Raw genomic sequence first — 17,711 nt, 5'->3', positions numbered from 1 at the left:
AGGATAACGATAGTGTGCAGGTGCGATTGCAAGAACTCAGTTCTTTGCGAAAAAATCCTGAAAGGATTAATAAGTGAACGAGTGGTACGTTAATAAAACAAAAAAAAAAAAAAAAAAGAAACAAAAAGACCTCGAACGAGCGAAATACCGAACGGAGATCTTTTTAAGAATAAAAAACGCTACAAGAAATACAGAGTTAAACGGTGATAGGATAACAAAGAAATGGGCAGTCAAAGTAGCGCGATAATGATGTAAAAGCTTGGATAGGATTGGGGTAAATTTTCCAACACATTTGCAATTCTTACTTAATTAGCGTATATAAATTGCAAAATATAATTAAAAAAGCGGCATTATTCAGTCCGTCAATCTGTTCCTTTGTTTCGAACGATTCATCGAGGATCAATGATATCTCGAATTAGTTTTCAAAGTAGTAAAGAACAAACGAAAGGCATTTCGCGAGGAGGTGAATCAGAAAAAAAAGAAGGAAAGAAAAAGAAACACGGTACAAAAGTCCACGTTTATTAAGGACTTTGGACGATCAAAGCTACAAACGATTCACGATAATATCGATGGTCAAATGGGCTGTTTGTCGATGTTGACAAAATCGAGATAGGTGGGAAGCAAGGTGACTGAAGGATGACGAGGATAGTATGGAAGGCGTTGGTGGTGGTGGTGGTGGTGGTGGTGGTGGTGGTAGCGTTGCGCTGGAAGAACGCACATATTGATCACTGACCTTTCCTGCGGCCGAACGGTCCGAAGAAGGTGCCGTTCTTGCCGATGACGTTATCGTCGATATACTTGAGCAGCTTGCTCGTGTCTTCTCCTTTCTTCGTGGCGATCGACTTGACGGGGCGTGGCGTAGCGATCCTTTGACCGATGCCGCCTGCGGCGGTGCCACCGGCACCAAAAACACCAGCTACGTTAGCAGCCGCCGCAGCAGGACCGCCGATCGTCGTCGTCGTCGTCGTCGTCGTTGACGCCGTTGTCGCCGCCGTTGTTGTTGTAGTTATCGTTTCCAAACCCGTACTCGATGTAGTCGTGTACGTGGTGGCGAGCGAGGACGCGACCAATACGTTATTGGTCGTTTGAATCGTCTGTAAGAGGGCGCAACTCGAAGCAGCGCCGTTAGGAGAAGGGCATGTATTCTCCTCCGCCAACGAGCTGATTCTCCTCTGCGATCCGCTCCAACTCTTCCCAGACGAGATCTTTACCGAGCAGCTCATTATCTCATAGTAATAAACGTGCTCTCAGGGCGCATAGTAAGCGCGTACGAGTCAAGATATAGATACGGAAAAGAGCGAGCGGAAAGCTGCGTGCGTACGTGTGTGCGCGCGCGAGCGCGCGCAAGAGGGAGAGAGAGAGAGAGAGAGAGAGAAAGAGAACACAACGCATATATGTGTACCTGTATATATATATATATATATATATATATATATATATATATATGCGCAAGTATAGGAAAGGTGGACAGACCTTACGCGACACCACAGTGTTACATAAATCGATCTTTCGCGTCCAGAGATAAAAGTTAACACGCAGGACCCTTCTCCCCCTCTTCCTCCACAACTTTGTCCTCTTTCTTCACTTTTGGCTCCACAATGATTATCCTTTCAATCTTCGATCGGCCGCGCGACTATCTATTAAACTATCGTTGTCCCGAAATGACATCTAACACGTAGTATCACCTATTTCTTTCTCCCTTTTTTCCTTCTCGTCAATCACTATATCGCCAAATATCGTCACTTTTCTACGATCGCGTACGTTGAAACGAAAGAAAACGTATAGAGTTATGCCTCACTCCGATTGGCTCTCACAATGGAATTGACTTTCGCAAAAGGCGTAGATACCACGAGCAGGTGCGATAGCCCGACTTAGGATAGAACGACGATAGATATGTTCTCGCGCTCGTTATACTCGTTATATATCGTGTGATTTCGGCGTAGAGGGAGCGACGCGCGACAAACTTGCGACCTCTTCGAGTGCTAAGACGAGACTGAATGTCTGGCGGGTGATGGGCTGCCCGGTTCGCCAATGACGTCACTCGACCACGCAGGCGCCCAAGAGTCTCGCTTCGCCACGGGCGTATCTTACGCGCTCTCTGGGCTCGGTTGTACGTGTTGCCGTGGAAACTTGAAGTGCAAATTAACGAGAACTCGCCGATTAAAGTTCGCCGATCGCGACCTCGTAATCCTCCCGCTTCTTCCCTTACTTCTCCGCAGTCGGCTTTCCCGATCAACGCGATTTTATCGCGCAATAACGATTGCCTATGCGAATTAGTTCTTTCTCGAGAAAGAGAGAGGAGACTCGAGCCGATCGAACGACGCCTATTTATTTATTGGACTCGCGCCAAAATCGTTCGTTCCTTCGAACGAAATTATCCGAGCGAAACTAATGCGAATGCACGTAGGGTAACAATCGTCGAATCTTCATTTTATCGATTTATGCCTGATAAAAAAAAAAAAAGAAAAAACTATGCCCGAAGATCTTATTACCGTTTGGACGGACGATTTTATAATTCTTTTTTTTTTCTTCTTAACAACCTTATCCTTCGTATTCCCTCGTGTTATCGTTATATATTGTTGTCGTTATTATTATTATTATTCCGGTTTACTCATTACCATCCGACTCATTAATTTACGTTCCATCTGTCGAAGTTAGATATGCCTCGGGAGAGACATGCTATCTAGAATGATGTCAAAAGAGAGCGACCGGACATCGTCTGCACGAGCTCGCTTTATTTATTTATACGTATGACGGTATAACGAGTATGCTAAAATACGAAAACAAATACATATACTTCTGTAATGAACATCGTACTCGCATTACGAGGAGATAGCGATTATCTTTGCGTGCCAATTTCTCGTGGATATTCGCGTGCGATCGAAGAGGTCCTCCTCTTCGTTCGTATCGCTCCCGACTGCCACGACGGGAGCGATACGACGTTGTTTCGACTATAATCTCTCGTCCCTCTCCAATGACATAACGCGTATAGGTCATCGCTGTACGTGTCATTGATATTATCAGAAAGCTTCTCACAAATCGTATTTTCTATTTCGCCAATATGGAAAAGAAAATCGCAACGAGAAACGATAACGCGCATTGATCGCGTTGAAAATCAAAAAGTAGAGAAACACTTGATGAAACGTGACTCTTCATTTTTATACACCCAGTACATGTATATTATGATATTTTACTCGAATCGTACAACGACGAGCGAAAGCAAAACGAATTATTCTACGAAGAATAATGGATTATACATCGTCGCGATGGAAAGCCGTGGAGAAAGTGACATGTATTATGTCCAAGAATCGTAAGGATTCTCTTGCCGAATACGATCCCGAGTTGCTCGAATAACGATACATATATACGTATATATATATATATGTATATATAAAGCACGAACTCTTATTTATTCTTTACGCTCCGCTCGAGTCTCAAATAATGCCAACCGTCATTCTCTCTTCTTCGAGAATTTCCAAATTTTTCACTTCTACGGGACATTTCTCTTCTTTTTTCTTTCTTCTACTTCTCTATAATTTCATAATGTCTACGCGATCAAAGGGGCAATTAATGATAATGAGTAGTGGGAGAAAGGGAAGAGAAAGAGAGTTGATTGCGTTATCATCGGTGCAGACGTTAGATATGACTCTTGTTTATCCATACGATGTACAATTCGGTCGGCAAGCTTTTCTCATTTGCGCGTATCCGGAAGAAGATTTATAAGGTTCTTACGTAAGAAACGCGAACGTGCGGCATTAAAATCAAAATAGATCTTGGAAGTTGTAAAATTTGATTTCTGTAAATATCAACTGTTAAGAACGTAGACGAGAAGTGGATGTGCCACGTAATAAAGTATTGCTACTCTACGGAGAGTAGTTTTTTAGAAAATAAAAATTTCTAAAGTGACTGAAAAGAATATTTAAGGATATCGTCTCTTTGGGTCTTATTACAAAACGCGAAGCACGGCGGAGACAGCGCGCGATCGTGCCTTGCATCCGTTACTTTGTCTCTCTTCTCGCGTTCGTTTATGCATCACACATCGCGAGTATTCGCGATCATTTACGATCTTCGCTTTACACTTTGATGCACCGACACGATAACGAAGCAAACGCACACGCGTCGAACGCGTGCGATGCTCGTGTACGGCTAAGCTCCATTCCCGTTGAGACGCGCTTTAAACTCGAAGTAGCCCCCACATTAGCAAGATAATAAATGAAACACGTTCTGTTTTGAGGGAACCGATGAAAGAGCATCAAAGAAAAATGTCTAAATTTTCCTTCGACTTTCCCCTCTACGTAATGTATGTTTTTATTGAAATATTTATCGAAAATCCTCTCTCTATACGCATTTAATATATGCTTCGCCTATCGAGATCACTCTTCGTATTAAACGCTAATAAATCTAATGAGATTTCAATTAATGGAAGATATTTCATTCGCTTCTGTCAAAAGGAAAAAAAGAAAAAAAGAAAAAAAAAAAAAAGAAAGGAGAGAAATAAAGGAGAAAAAAAGGCGAACGACACGATTCGGAATCACGTTTCGTGATCAAACTCGCCATGGTAACCAAGTACGCCCTTTTATTCTCTCCCCTATTGCCCGTACGCCTTTTCGTAGGGTTTCTGTGAACATGCTCGCGCTCGACGATCGTTCGACGTTTTATTATAACCTGTACATACGCACAGCAAGAGACCGCTTGAATTGGCTCGTCGTCGAACTTGCATCGAGATGCTAAAATTTCCACGTACCACCGGGGAGGATCGAAGAATCGCGGCGAGTATCGAAAGGAGACGACAAATAGAAGAAGAAAGAAAAAAACGTATCTTTAATCCTCGCTTCAGAAATATCGGAGTGAGTTAATCGTCGCGAGCTATCTTTTATCAATTTTCCTAATATTTCCTTTTTCCCGAAATATTTATAAGATCGACAAGGAATTCTTGGATCGACAAGTGGAGGAAAAGAGACAGCAACGCGAGGAAGAACGCGCTAAGGAATGCCAGCTAGACGAGAGTCTTGTACGCAGCAGCAAGATAGCTTTGCAATTGGAAAAGGAACAAGCAGAGGTAAGAGGTTGACCTCGTTCGATCTAACGTTCTCATGAAATTCTTACAAAGCTTTCCTCCTAAGAGAATCGCTTCGTTCTTTCTCTTACCTTTTACTTCGCGTCCGTCAGGAAAAACGACGAATAAACGAAGAGATCGAAGCGTTTCGTCGACTCCATCAGAGACGCGAGGACCGTCGGGATTACGATCTTTACGATCCGGATGCTCTGAAGACGTCGCTACCTTGTCGAGTCAGTGACGATGATCCACGTTTGGGACTGGCCTCGGCCCAAAAGTATCCTACAATTACTTTTCGTCGTTATCCTGGTCATTAAAAAAAAAAAAAAAATATAGTTTAACTGACCGATAGGCATATACGTACCTTATCTTTATATTCCTCTTTCCTATAATTTGGCATATCGGCTTCGGCTGTTCGTCCAAGAATTTTAAATGCTGAAATAAATAAGGAATTAAGTATTTACTCCAATAGACTTTTTTACATAGAGACTTTCTAGACGTTCTGCAACTCTATTCCAAGTAACAAAAGGCAGAACATATAGACATAACATATAGCTCAATGTATTCGCAATTTATTACAAGCAGAGGCGTGCGTACTTTTGTATAGATTCGAAGGCGAGGATTACAACTTTCGAGAACAAGATCGAATGAAGAAAGAGGAAATGCGTTGGTGGGTCGAGAAGCAAAGGAAGGAACGCGAGATGGCGGAAAAGGAACGAAAGGATGCCGAGAAAGCGTACCAGGAAGCCGTTGTCTCGAGGGACAAACGTGCCGTCGAGTTGGAAAAGTTGGAGCGAGAATGTCGTCGAAGGTTGACCGAGGCCAACGCGAGTTTCAACAGGGCAATGGTGAGATCTCTTTAATCCTTTTAAAGAAAAACGAATAATTGCTCGCTCGAGAAAGAGAGCTTTTTTTTTTTTCTTGGATAATAATTTCATTTATAACGAAATTCGGTTTATAAATATCGTTGATATTCACGTTTCCCTTGATCCTCGAGTCCTTGATTTCACGCTCGCGAAGAAACTAGAATTTATAAAGCTTTCCATCGGTCGCAAGGCGGAGGAGCAAGAACACCGACGACTTTGCGAAGCCGCTCAAGACGAGGAGGACAAGAAGGCGGAAATCTACAATCACGTGACCGGAGATTTCCTGACGGAAGCCCCCGAGCAAGCGGAGAGCAACCGTGGACCGAAGAAACCGCTCGCATCGCGTTACAAGGGCATGACGGCCGATCAACTCAAGGTCTTCAGAGATGAGCAAGCACGACAAATGGAGGAAATCCAGGTAATAATACGAGCCACCCAATGATCTCTTCTCTCCTTCGAGTATATCCAGAAATAGACGTCTATAAATTTTCTCGGCCTTCTCGCGTCGAGGATCCTTGTCGAGGATCATAAAATCGTCTCCTTACTTTGTCCTTCCCTTGTCGTTCCCTCGTTAACTCGTTATTTTCTTCTTAGAAAATGAAATTGGATGAGAAACGAATAAATGTGGAATGGGACCGACTGATGAACGCGCACGCTCAAACTGCCGAGGCTTATCAACGTGAGCTCGATCGAAAGAAGACGTAAGAGATGTTTTCCCTTAACCTTTATTGGACTTGCTTACTATCAACGAAACATCTTTTAGGGAACTCAATAAGAAGATCGCGGAGGAAAACTTGAGGCTCGCCGAGCAACAAAAGTCTTATCAGGAGTATTTGAATCGCGTCGTATATAAGAACAAACCATCCCTTGAATATTTCTTGCAGTTCAACAAGGGAACGCGTTAAATGAATTATTTCCCTCCTGGAATATGAATTTGATTATTCTATGATTTTTATCATTACCTCATTATCCATTCCGTTTTTAATCGACTAAATACATATCTCGTCTCGTATTTCTCTCCATTCGAATGTATCTTATTAAATCCATAACTTTATGATAAAATAAATTCGAAGAAGGAGCAAACCCGTTATTTTACGGAATTCTTTCGAGGCGCCTTCTTAAAAAAAAAAAAAAAAAGGAATTCGCATTTCATCTCTTTCGTTATCTATGTTTGTTTTCTATCTGTTTGAAGAAATTTGCGTCACATATATGATTACCACGAGATTCTATTAACTCATGCATACGCTTTGTTACGCCGTCAGTTTCAGGTTAACGAACAACCAAGTACGCACACACTTGGAGGGAAATTAACGATAATGAGGTTTCGTAAAAAAGTCAAGTTATTCGCAAATATGCTTGGTAAAGCACTTGATAGATTTTTCGCTTAAACAGATGCATGTACCACCGGGACGGGTTTTGTTATGGCAAATTGTTATGCGAGAGTATTGTGACATAATCCGGCGGCATATATATATATATATATATATATATAAGATATTCACGTTATGCTGCACGCGGTTATAAATGCGTTACGTAGTCGCAATGGACACGCGCGCGCGCGCACATGCCTGCCTATAAGGTACATACAATATACAACCGGTGTCTGTTCGCGCGAAATGCAGTACGAACTAAAATGTTTGTGAGTAAACTCGAGCGATATAATTGATGGCAATTGAACAATTCGAAGAGAAACGCTATCCTTATCTACTTCCTATATTATCGTCGCTTATTAGCGACGCATAAGCGTTATCTCTTTCAACGAGTCGTATTCAACAAATTGTTTGTCCGGCTCGTGTCATTTGCATTTGCGAGATATTAAATCAAAAGGAAAAGATAGGAAAAATTTCGATGATAAAGAAGAAAGAAATGTATCATATAGATGTGCACAAATGTGTCATAGAGCAATCGTTTTATATACCTATATATCCTGATGGGTCGATTTCTTCCATTTGATGGAGGTTAATATCAAGGTTTTAAGACACGTTACTTAACTTACTCGTACCTTCCTTACTCTCTCTCTCTCTCTCTAATCATCCAAATCGTCCATTCTTTTTCTATTTTCTATCTATTATCTTCTATTCTAAAGAAATGAAGCGTTTCCCAATCGATTGCGGAATTACATTCTGTGCTCTGGCTTTGAGTGCGTCCGTCGTCTACTAGGTCGGTGTATGCAGACGCACGCACACGGTGGGTAAAAAGATGTGGCCGGTACGGTCGGTAAAGAAGTTCCGTTGTGTTTACAAAAGCAGACGTTTGCGTTTTCGGATAGACTTTTCGTTCCGATTGTTTGGCGAATTATACAGGCGAACGGGATATAAAATAATGCCCTTTTCCTATTAAACAACGTTCGCAAACGTCGTTCGTTTTTAAGTCATCGCACGAGTTAATATGATCGCTTCGGAACTGGAAAATATATCGAAAGACGGGTAAGTTTTGAGGTTATACGACATATATATATATATATATATGTATATATATATACCGATGATTTGTGTGCCTGTATCTAAATTTGTCATTGTTTATGATTTACATAAAAACAGTAACCACGACAAAAATACAATTTTACAAGAGTATGATGAAGTAGTGGAAACTCTTAAAAAAGACTTAACTATGTGCAAGGTAAAAGTTTTGCTAAAATATCTTTTTTCTTAGAATTAATATTCTATGAGTTTTGAAAGAAAACTTTTTCGTAGACGGAACAAAACAAGATCAGGTCTTTGCTGGAAGCTCTACAAAATGATAGCAGAGATACTGGTGATCAGATTAAGGATCATTTCTCTCGCATTCATATAGATACTTGTAGCAGCGAGAGCATACATAATAAGGAGCTTATAATGAATCTACAAGAACGCCTTGCTGTTTTACAAATGGAAAAAGATTCTGTCTTTCAATTATGGCAAATAGCATTGAAAACTGTGACTGCTCTGGAGGATGAATTAAGGTGTCTTAGAACCGATGGTAAAAGTACCAAGTTATACGAGGAGCATATCGATAATGTCAAAGAGACTTATTCCGAGGCTATCAAAGCATTGGAGGGCAAGTTATTACAAGCGAGGGAAAATTTTTTGAAGCAGCAAGCATTGTGGGAAACTAGCAAGGATAAAATTGAGGACTTGCTTAAAGAAAAAGCTGATATTACGAGGAAACATGAGGTTTATCAAAAGGACACTCTGGAAAAAGGTACGTCGAGGTATCTAATAATATTTTTGATTTATTACTATAGTAATGCATTATGTGCGTTTTTTTCATTTTTAAGATAGGAACAATATGCGGATAGTTGAAACGTTGAAAACCGAATTAGCTGCTGCAAAAGCGGATACCCAAAGGGCAATGGATTTAAAAGGAGAGTTGGAGAGTAAATTGAACGAAGCTATGAAATTTACGGCATCCTTGATAGCCAGAAATGAAGAAACAAAAAATAAAATGTCCGAGGCTTTGGAATTGGTAGAAATTGCGGTAAGAGAAAAGGATCTTGTATTACAAAGGGAAGCACATGTATTAGAGGAAAAAGGTAGGCTCGAGGTACGATTGTCTAAAATAACTGAAGAACATACCGTCATGTTACAAGATGAGATAACGAAAATGAAAGATGGTTATGAAAGAAGCGGGAAAAAATATATATCCGAAATCAAAGAGCTTAAAGCAGAATTAAGACAAAGAACGATGCTATTGGATAATGCGCAAAAAGATTATAGAGTTTCTCAGGAAGAACTTGAAAAGGTACGTCAGAATTCTGAGGATGTATTGCAAAAGTCGAGAACGAAAATATTGGATTTTGAACAAAAATTACACTGTATGGAACGACAACTTCGTGACAATGACGATACGCAGAGGAAGAAGTATGACGCGGAGATCAGGCATTTAGAAGCTAAAGTAATTGAATTAGAAGAAAAGTTGAGCGCCGCTAATGATGAATTAAGAAAAATGCAACAAGAGAATCGCGATAGTATGGAGCATCAGGTAAAACAAGCTAATGAAAAAACAAAAAACCTAATAGAGCAGTGCAATGATTTAGAGAAACGTTTGGCTAGATCTTTGGAAGATAGAGACAATTTTCAGACAGAAATCAAACGCCTACAAATGACTTGTGATCGTGAAATGCAAAAGCGAGAGTACGAGAGACATAGTCTTGAAAATAAAATTCGCGATTTAGAGATCAATTTTCAAAAAGCAACTTATTTGGCACAGGACGGTCCATATGCGAATGTACTTGCGACTCAAGTATATACCATGGAAAGGGAAACGAAGAAGCCCAGTTCACCCGTAACGTAATTATCGATCAATAAATCCCTTTTAGTTTCATTTACATTGATTCTTTCACAAATACTATAATGTATATTTCTTTCAGGATAGAAACCAAGGAACATTGTTGTCGACCGGTCCTATTGGAGCAGATGAATAAAGCGCAGGAACGATACGATAGGAAGATGAAGGAATTATCGCATCATGTGGAAGTTCATCGGAAACTTAGTAGAAAGTAATTGAAATGTATTTTCTTTTTCTTTTCTTTTCTTTTTTTTTTTTTTTTTTTATTTCTTCTTTTTTCCTGTTCCTTTTTCCACGTTTTTTTCCTTTTCTTTTTTTCTTCTGGTTGTTCAAGGTGGAAGGAAGAAGCCAAGTCAATGACAACGAAGTTTCAAGAAAAGTCTAAGGAACACAGAGCTAAAATAAATGCCCTAAGAAAGGAGAACGAGGAATTGAATAAACGATTATTTTCGTGTCAGCAAGAACTTACTAAACATAAAGTACAAAGTGTTCCGAGGTATGTTAAAATATTTATTTTATTGTCTATGGCGGATGTAGAATTTCTTTGTGTATTTAAGTATCTTTGTATGTTTTAGATGCAGCGAAGAAAATAAAGTCAGGTGACATTATAATGTCATACTCGTAGTAGGATTAATATCACGTCATCTTGGCTTCTGTAAATATCGCAAAATACGGCGGATTTGTCTATTTTGGAAATACATGTTCATACAGGAAATATAAACTAAATCTTAAATGTGATTCCTACCTGAGATAAAATCTATAAAAAATATTATTCTTTGGACGCGATGCAGCCCGTAAACAAACTAGGAAACCAATACAAGGCTTCATGTTCTCCTTGTTCGTCCAACCAAGCCAATCCTTCCTTCACCATGTGATCCAATGCTTTCTGAGCTCTCTCTCTTTCCCATCTTAATTCATTTTCTAGCATAGACCTTGATACGTGCGCATTTCCAGACAAGCTAGCTTGCTGCAGCACAGCGGTATGATCCATACTTAATTCACCTGGAACAGACTGGACTAGATGCTTTCCTCTACCTATTGGAACTATCGCGAATCCATTTCCAAAAATTTTCAATTTTTTAGATGCTGCCAGGAGATCCTCATTCGTTATCTCTTGATGTTCTTTACGACGGCCTCTTGCCTGTATCAAACGTGTCCTTAATTCGTCCAAAGATATGAGGCCACCATTTTTGTAATTGGTAGCCATACATACTTCCACAATCTGTACCGCTAGTTCGTAATAAAAGTCACCAATTCCTAACACCGACCAAAAACCTTTACCAGAGGCTAACGGATCTACACCTATGGAGGCACACATCTCGGTGAATTGACGGCGAAATTGAGCATTCTTTTTAATCTCGTTTTTGTGCTTCGTTGCAAATTCCTCCAAGTTAACACGAAACGTTTCCATTTGTTTGGTCATCTGCTCAAATTGATTTTCTTGTATCTCTGTACCCTTATCCTTGTATTTTTCTTGTTCAAGTTTCTGCTTGTGAATTGCGCCAATGCCTGCCTTTCTCCTCATATTTCAATCTTACGAAGGTACAAATATATTAAATTGAATTCGTAACAGGTGTATAGAATGATCGAGTACGTGCTTACGCTACGATAACCGTTGAATTAGTTCCAAAGAGTAATTTAAAATTCAAACTACTTGTTCGATAAAAATAACCTATCAATCGTACACGATCGTTTTATAATCGATGATGATAGGTGCGTGCGAGCGCATTTATTCGGTACGATACTATTAAGACGATACTGTATACCGTAACATGTTTTTCTTTTTTTTAATATCCAAAAGAACTCAATATTATTTACGCATTTCCAAATTTTCAGTCACTCTTATCAAGCATGTCGCTTTAAATACGGCCCAAGTACAACGCTAGATGTCATTCGGCTAAACATATCAAAATTTAAAGATGGCGTCCGCAATGGAAATCGACGACGAAGAGAGTGATTTGCCTACTTCGAGTAGCGGTAAAGGAGAAAAAAAGCGTTTCGAAGTGAAGAAGGTTCGTAACGTAGTGAAGAAAGAAAATATAAGTTTTATATTTATCTATTTTTATTCATCACGAATATACGATGCCAAATTTATAACCTCATTTTTGCCGTCTCATTATAACGCACGTTTGTTTGTTTCAGTGGAATGCCGTGGCACTTTGGGCTTGGGGTATGTATTCTATCTGGTAATATTGCTAAGTGCCAAAAAAACAAATGTAAACGATCAAGTATGTCCCGAAAGATGTCTTATTTAATAACATTCGTATAATTGTAACATTATTATTCTATTCCAGACATCGTCGTGGACAATTGTGCCATTTGCCGGAATCATATAATGGATTTATGTATAGAATGTCAGGCTAATCAAGCCTCTGCTACCAGCGACGAATGTACCGTAGCCTGGGGTGTATGCAATGTAAGCTTTAAATTGCTCCGTATAGATATTATTTTGAACAAATTTCTCTTATATATTTTCCATTCAAATATACCATAGAACGATACATCTATATTTATGTTTTTACAACGACATTATGTTTTATCTACTTAATAAATATAGCTTTGCATTTTGTTGCACAGCATGCGTTCCATTTCCATTGCATCTCTCGGTGGTTGAAGACCCGACAGGTTTGCCCTCTTGATAATCGCGAATGGGAATTTCAAAAGTAAGTATTATATTGTGAAATATCTACGATGGAAGCTTCTTATAGCTTTGAAAGTGCACATTGAATGTCTTTGTTGAAGCGATCCTACTTTTCTTAATGTATTTGGGAATTGTTTCTCAAATTTTCATCTTCTTTTTCTTTTTTTATTCTCAACAGATACGGTCATTAACCAGGTGTGTACCACAGCGACTAATGTCATAACTTATGGGAATTCGAAAAGCGACACAAGATATCATATAAGACGCGTGGATATGAAAAACAACTCTCGTAATAATATAATAAAGGTAATATCAATGGAAAGAGAAAAAGTAATGATGATTAAATTTGATGATAACGCATTGTCGAAATAAGAGGATACGAATAGGATCTTTAATTTGATATTTTATGTTATATGATATAAAGTATAATTGTAAGCTTTGGAATAAATAAGAATCTATGAAATAGAATTTACATTATACCTTGATATAAAAAGTTTGTTATATCTCTTGTCTAAGTCACGTATTTCGTCGAAAGAAAACTTAGTAATAACTGTATCATTGAATATACACGATATATATATATATATATATGTATATGTGTGTGTGTGTGTGTGTATATATATATATATATATATATATAATTTATTACTATATATATATTAGCCAATTCAGTTATATCATTTGCAAAATGAAAGCGACTCCTTTGCAGTGGCTGCGCCGAATACCCGCAACCTTTTTATTCGTGAGTCTTTTTACCGAAGCTACCGGATGATCCGATTATCCGCAAGATTCTCCCGAGCAAAAGTTTCGTCCTGTCGTCTCGAATCCCAATCTGTCTTATTCGAAAAGCGAAATAGAACGGCGCAATGCGAGACGTTTCTTTCGACTTTCGACGTTTTTAAATGTTAGTTTGAAAGAAAAAAGTTTTGTCGTTGATCTATTATGACATTGATAAATGTTCATAAATGATAGATAATTCAAAGTACGTTCGCTTGAATAAAATTTCTATCTAATAGTAATAAATGAAATTAATTTGTCGATCGTCCAATTGTCCAAATTCGCCATTTATCCTCGTCAGCGAGTAGATCTCTTTTTGTAGAGGAAAAATACGATTGTTCAATAAAGCTTATCTAACATTATCACAGGTTTAACGTTTTTAATGTCGGCTATGACGATATATTTCCAATCACGGATATTCTTCCTATATCCCAAAGAGACGTCTTCATTGAATGAGGTTCGAGCATGTACGAGGCAACGTCTCTTCTTGATAACGAATAGCCGGCCTTTGTATGAGCGGCGCGGTTCCTGACGTCATGTGGAGGCCGATCGATCGCTTCAAGATCATCTCGAATACCTTTTCCAGTCGCGACGCATTGAAGAAGAAGCATCGGGCAATACTTATCAGGCCGCAAAACGAGAACTCGACGAGCTGGCTTCTAATCCGGGCATACATAGCGAAAATTACATTCGCGAACGTCGACCGACTTTTACGATGGCCCTGAGAAAGAGTATCGACGAATGCGCGACGCACACGGAGAATTCTTCTCTTTCCTTTCCTTCCCTTTCCTTTCCTTTCCTTTTCTTTTTACGTTTAATCGCAGAACCTATATACTTTTCTCATTAAAAAGGCGATAACTACCTTTCGCGGTATATTAAGTAATATAAAAATTCTTTTTCCTTTCCTCTTTTCTTTTTTGCGTTCAAATACGTTAGAACGTAAAATAATTGGAGAAAATTTGTAAGCTCGTAAACCGTACTAGGCGGAAAATAGGACGCCCTTGGGGATAAAAAAGAAAGAAAAAAAAAGAAAAAAAAAAAAAAAAAAAAGAAAAAGATTTTTGGATAAATTCGTAAGACGCTCGGTAGCCCGTGGAACGACGTTGATTTTTAGGGTAGCTTCCCCCTTCTTGGAGAATTTCGTTTCGCGACACTCTCAGGTGCGTACCCACTGGAAATATTTACCTGAGCTCGAGAGATGGAATATAAATACGATTTTCGTCGTCCTTGTCGAACGCGAAAGGATGCTCGGTTATCGGGCAAAGAGGAGAACGGGGACGATAGAGGCGAGATAGGGGAGAGAGAGAGGAAAAGCGAAGCCCTCATTTCCTCCGGAAACAGAGGTTCTCTCAACCCCCACAATGGTCTGGCATCCCGCCTCGTCCTCTTGCCACCCTTCTCGTCTGCTTGCCCGATGGCGGCAAAGGCCAATCGAATTAAATACATTCTCAAGAATCGACCGATCGACCATCTCCCTTCTTTCCATTTCGATGTTATTCACTAGACGAGCATCCTCCGCGAGTCCCTGTGGCTTCTCTTTAACGTTCGCTCGAAGCACTTGAAACTTTGCCGTTCCGTCAAGAATGCGCTTAATAATCGGCATTAACTGAAAAAGGTCGGAGCTCCTCCGGGCTATTAGGTATATTTCCTTACGAATCTTATTTTCCATCCTGTCTACGTTTAAGTTTTAAAAAGAAACTAAGGCGATATCGACGACATTTACGTTTTAATGCGGAAACGTGTTCAGATTTTCGGACCCGTTGATCGTCTATGGTTGAGTACTTAACGTATTATTTAAAAAAGTGTTCTCGTCTAGACCATCCATTATCCGTAGTACCGATAAATCCGATGGGCGTTCGAGATCCCGCTGTTTGGCGGATATATCAGGGTTTCCTCGGTTCCTCGTCGTTTTATCCATCGTTCTCTTTTCCATACACCTGGAATCAGCGTAGGTTGTTGGCAGGGAGGGTGTCTCGGTACACCGATAAATCGTGAGATTTCTCGGTGTGAACGGCCGAACGGGCGGTTTGTCGACCCGCTTTCGCCAACGTCAAACATATAAAACGTCCGGGAAATCAAGGAAATCCTTCTCGAAGGAGCTTTGCATCGGAGAAAAAGAAAATAATTTTTACGACGTACGAACTACGAATGCTTTTTCCACGAAGACTTTATTCCAGACTACGGTGCATTGCATTTGAGGTTTGAGGGAGAATTTCACGAAGATCAAAATGAGAAAACATTATGAAAAGTTTTGAAAGAACCACGAAGAAGAGATATCACGTGCGAGAATGGCGATAAAACAATCGTGGCGATGGCGGTAATGGCGATAGTTCGCGGAGTTTAGCGCTAGTTGAGCTACGATAAATTCTCGTTAGATGCTAGTGGAAAAGAGAAAGAAAGAAAAAAATATAGGGGAAGGACACTCGAACGACCCTTCTACCACGTCGCTTTTCGAGTTCTTTAGCGGACCACTAACGAATTCGAACGATTTCCGACTTTTCTCGGACAGCTACTTTTCGTTTTCTTCAAACGAACCCTTGACCAGGACTCGACCGAAATCCGAATCAACCGTGCTCGAAAGAGCAACGTTAGATATAGATTGAGCCGAATAAAATCTTGGCACCAAAGGCCAACAGGGAGAAGGAAATCTCTAATGGGAGGTACTAATGGAGATCCTACCTGAATATATACTCGGTGCAAGGAAGAGAAAGAGAGAGAGAGAGAGAGAAATAGTTAATTTATGTAGGTTAGTTTATAAGGTAGCCGAGAAGACGTAGTCGTACAAGGTCGAAATTCGTCGAAAGCGGTAGCACGGTAGAACGACGGCACAGAGAAGCGTAGTTTGTAGTAGAAGCGCATATACAGTATTCTTGGGCGGACGAGTCCGAGAGCACTCGATGGGCTAAGTAAATCAGAGGGCTTTGGCCGAGAGAAGCCGGGTCGCCCTCTTCAGGGCCAGAGAGGCAGAGGTGCTAGGAGCAACACAAAGGGTTGGCTAAGAGCTCTTCACCGGGCACACTCGCTCTCTCCTCGTCTCTCTCCGAGTTAGCGAGCATCGGCTACTTCTCTTGCTCTCGGACCGACTTGCTCCCTTCGTGACGTGATTGCTACCGAAATGTGTTTACGGCGTAAACCGTATCAAAATGTCGACGTTCGCCATCGTTCGCAACCTCCTACGACGCTATCGTCCTTCGTCCCTTTTTTCTCGAGCACATCGATAAAACCTACTAAGGTCGGCCTTCCGTCAATTTCGAACCATTGCTATCCTTCTCTTTTTATCTCATTCTCATCGAGCCTTTCCACTCTCTTACTTTTCTTCGTCGTCTCGACTTTTTCAAAAGAGGGCCAAACTCCTTCCCTTCTCTCTTCTTCTATTTCAGTGGACGCGATCTTCGAAATTGCGGCTCGCCCCGTTTCTTTCATCCATGGCTGACTTTTCACGGGAAGGAACGAGAAGTTGTTCTGCGAGGGGGAGAGATAGAGAGAAAGCACAATGGAAATGCGTTTGCTCGAACTCGCGCAATAATATTTTTACATTTTACATTAAAAGCTTCGAACTCTGCTACGGTTTAAGATCGCGAATGATCGACGAACCTGTTTTTATTTTATTCGGAAAGGTTAGAAAGAAAGTAGAGGTTTCTTACTGTTAAAAGAAAATACTTTCTTTTTACACCGAAGATATTTTCAATTTAATACGTAGTAGAAAATATTTGCTAGCGACTACGTTATAGACAGAGAATCGACATCTTTTCAACAAAGTGTACGAGCATTTTCGTTGTACGGTCTGTACTTGTAGCAACTCTTCCACACCTCGAAGAGACAAATAGCGGAATGGAATCGATAAAAGATAGCGAGCGGCATGGAGACATGGGTAATAATGGTCCAAGCCCAGACACCAAACAAACGAAGATGATCCGGTCGCACACCTGCACGAGACTTCTCCAAGGTATTTACCGTCCATAGAGCTATATTCACGACGATGAGGAACGTGATCAGTTCCTTGCCCGGTTTCTCCTTTCCAGTGGTACAACGCCGTCTCCATGCGATCTAAACACGATACCATTCGTGGAATCAGAGAGAGAGAGAGAGAGAGAGAGAGAGAAAG

General features: G+C 40.3%; 6 protein-coding genes across 25 annotated transcripts in view; 3 read left to right on the top strand and 3 right to left on the bottom strand.

The window, feature by feature from the left end:
* The window catches only part of LOC124431772, a 38,865-nt gene extending 36,876 nt beyond the window's left edge, over positions 1–1,989 (bottom strand). For both annotated transcript variants that reach the window (XM_046980028.1, XM_046980030.1), the window contains exon 1: positions 734–1,989. In XM_046980028.1, the coding sequence (XP_046835984.1) occupies positions 734–1,223 (490 nt within the window). In that variant the 5' untranslated portion in view covers positions 1,224–1,989. The remainder of the gene's footprint in view (positions 1–733) is intronic.
* The window catches only part of LOC124431776 (RIB43A-like with coiled-coils protein 2), a 35,991-nt gene extending 28,175 nt beyond the window's left edge, over positions 1–7,816 (top strand). For 2 of the 3 annotated variants that reach the window (XM_046980051.1, XM_046980050.1), the window contains 7 exons: positions 4,614–4,847; positions 4,919–5,059; positions 5,170–5,333; positions 5,664–5,904; positions 6,113–6,340; positions 6,517–6,623; positions 6,686–7,816. In XM_046980051.1, the coding sequence (XP_046836007.1) occupies positions 4,725–4,847; positions 4,919–5,059; positions 5,170–5,333; positions 5,664–5,904; positions 6,113–6,340; positions 6,517–6,623; positions 6,686–6,827 (1,146 nt within the window). In that variant the 5' untranslated portion in view covers positions 4,614–4,724 and the 3' untranslated portion in view covers positions 6,828–7,816. Of the gene's footprint in view, positions 1–2,231; positions 4,567–4,613; positions 4,848–4,918; positions 5,060–5,169; positions 5,334–5,663; positions 5,905–6,112; positions 6,341–6,516; positions 6,624–6,685 lie in introns of those variants that run through there. The other variant, XM_046980048.1, reaches the window with a different exon arrangement.
* A 41-nt stretch (positions 7,817–7,857) lies between these two features.
* LOC124431773 (sodium channel and clathrin linker 1-like) lies at positions 7,858–10,914 on the top strand. Of its 5 annotated transcripts, none has more exons than XR_006944096.1 (7): positions 7,859–8,348; positions 8,463–8,541; positions 8,616–9,102; positions 9,179–10,190; positions 10,271–10,399; positions 10,513–10,684; positions 10,764–10,914. XR_006944096.1 is itself a non-coding variant. In XM_046980034.1 (7 exons), exons 1-7 carry the CDS (start codon positions 8,311–8,313, stop codon positions 10,761–10,763), a joined length of 1,758 nt encoding a protein of 585 aa, XP_046835990.1. In that variant the 5' UTR covers positions 7,859–8,310; the 3' UTR covers positions 10,764–10,914. The 5 variants fall into 5 exon arrangements, 4 of the variants coding, with proteins under 4 accessions (XP_046835989.1, XP_046835990.1, XP_046835987.1 ...); XM_046980034.1 differs by having other exon boundaries at positions 9,179–9,882; positions 10,111–10,190; positions 10,523–10,914; XM_046980032.1 differs by having other exon boundaries at positions 7,861–8,348; positions 10,523–10,684.
* LOC124431778 (vacuolar-sorting protein SNF8) lies at positions 10,678–11,713 on the bottom strand. Its single transcript, XM_046980055.1, has 2 exons — positions 10,934–11,713; positions 10,678–10,841 (listed from the first exon to the last, which is right to left on the bottom strand). The coding sequence occupies exon 1, from the start codon at positions 11,711–11,713 to the stop codon at positions 10,958–10,960; it is 756 nt and encodes a 251-aa protein (XP_046836011.1). The 3' UTR covers positions 10,678–10,841; positions 10,934–10,957.
* On the top strand, positions 11,591–13,297 carry LOC124431779 (RING-box protein 1A). 2 transcript variants are annotated; one of them, XM_046980056.1, is made up of 6 exons: positions 11,591–11,730; positions 12,025–12,200; positions 12,331–12,358; positions 12,483–12,604; positions 12,766–12,851; positions 13,008–13,297. In XM_046980056.1, exons 2-6 carry the CDS (start codon positions 12,108–12,110, stop codon positions 13,018–13,020), a joined length of 342 nt encoding a protein of 113 aa, XP_046836012.1. In that variant the 5' UTR covers positions 11,591–11,730; positions 12,025–12,107; the 3' UTR covers positions 13,021–13,297. The 2 variants fall into 2 exon arrangements, with proteins under 2 accessions (XP_046836012.1, XP_046836013.1); XM_046980057.1 differs by lacking the exon at positions 11,591–11,730 and having other exon boundaries at positions 12,061–12,200; positions 12,331–12,416.
* Positions 13,298–17,246: 3,949 nt separating this feature from the next.
* Positions 17,247–17,711, bottom strand: part of LOC124431774 (proton channel OtopLc-like) — a 29,391-nt gene continuing 28,926 nt past the window's right edge. For all 12 annotated transcript variants that reach the window (XM_046980038.1, XM_046980039.1, XM_046980037.1 and 9 more), the window contains one exon: positions 17,247–17,653. In XM_046980038.1, the coding sequence (XP_046835994.1) occupies positions 17,357–17,653 (297 nt within the window). In that variant the 3' untranslated portion in view covers positions 17,247–17,356. The remainder of the gene's footprint in view (positions 17,654–17,711) is intronic.

This window comes from Vespa crabro, chromosome 22, assembly GCF_910589235.1.
Source record: "Vespa crabro chromosome 22, iyVesCrab1.2, whole genome shotgun sequence".
NCBI lineage: Eukaryota > Metazoa > Arthropoda > Insecta > Hymenoptera > Vespidae > Vespa > Vespa crabro.
Note: the sequence above shows the minus strand (reverse complement) of the source record. Positions and strands in the feature narration are given on the sequence as shown.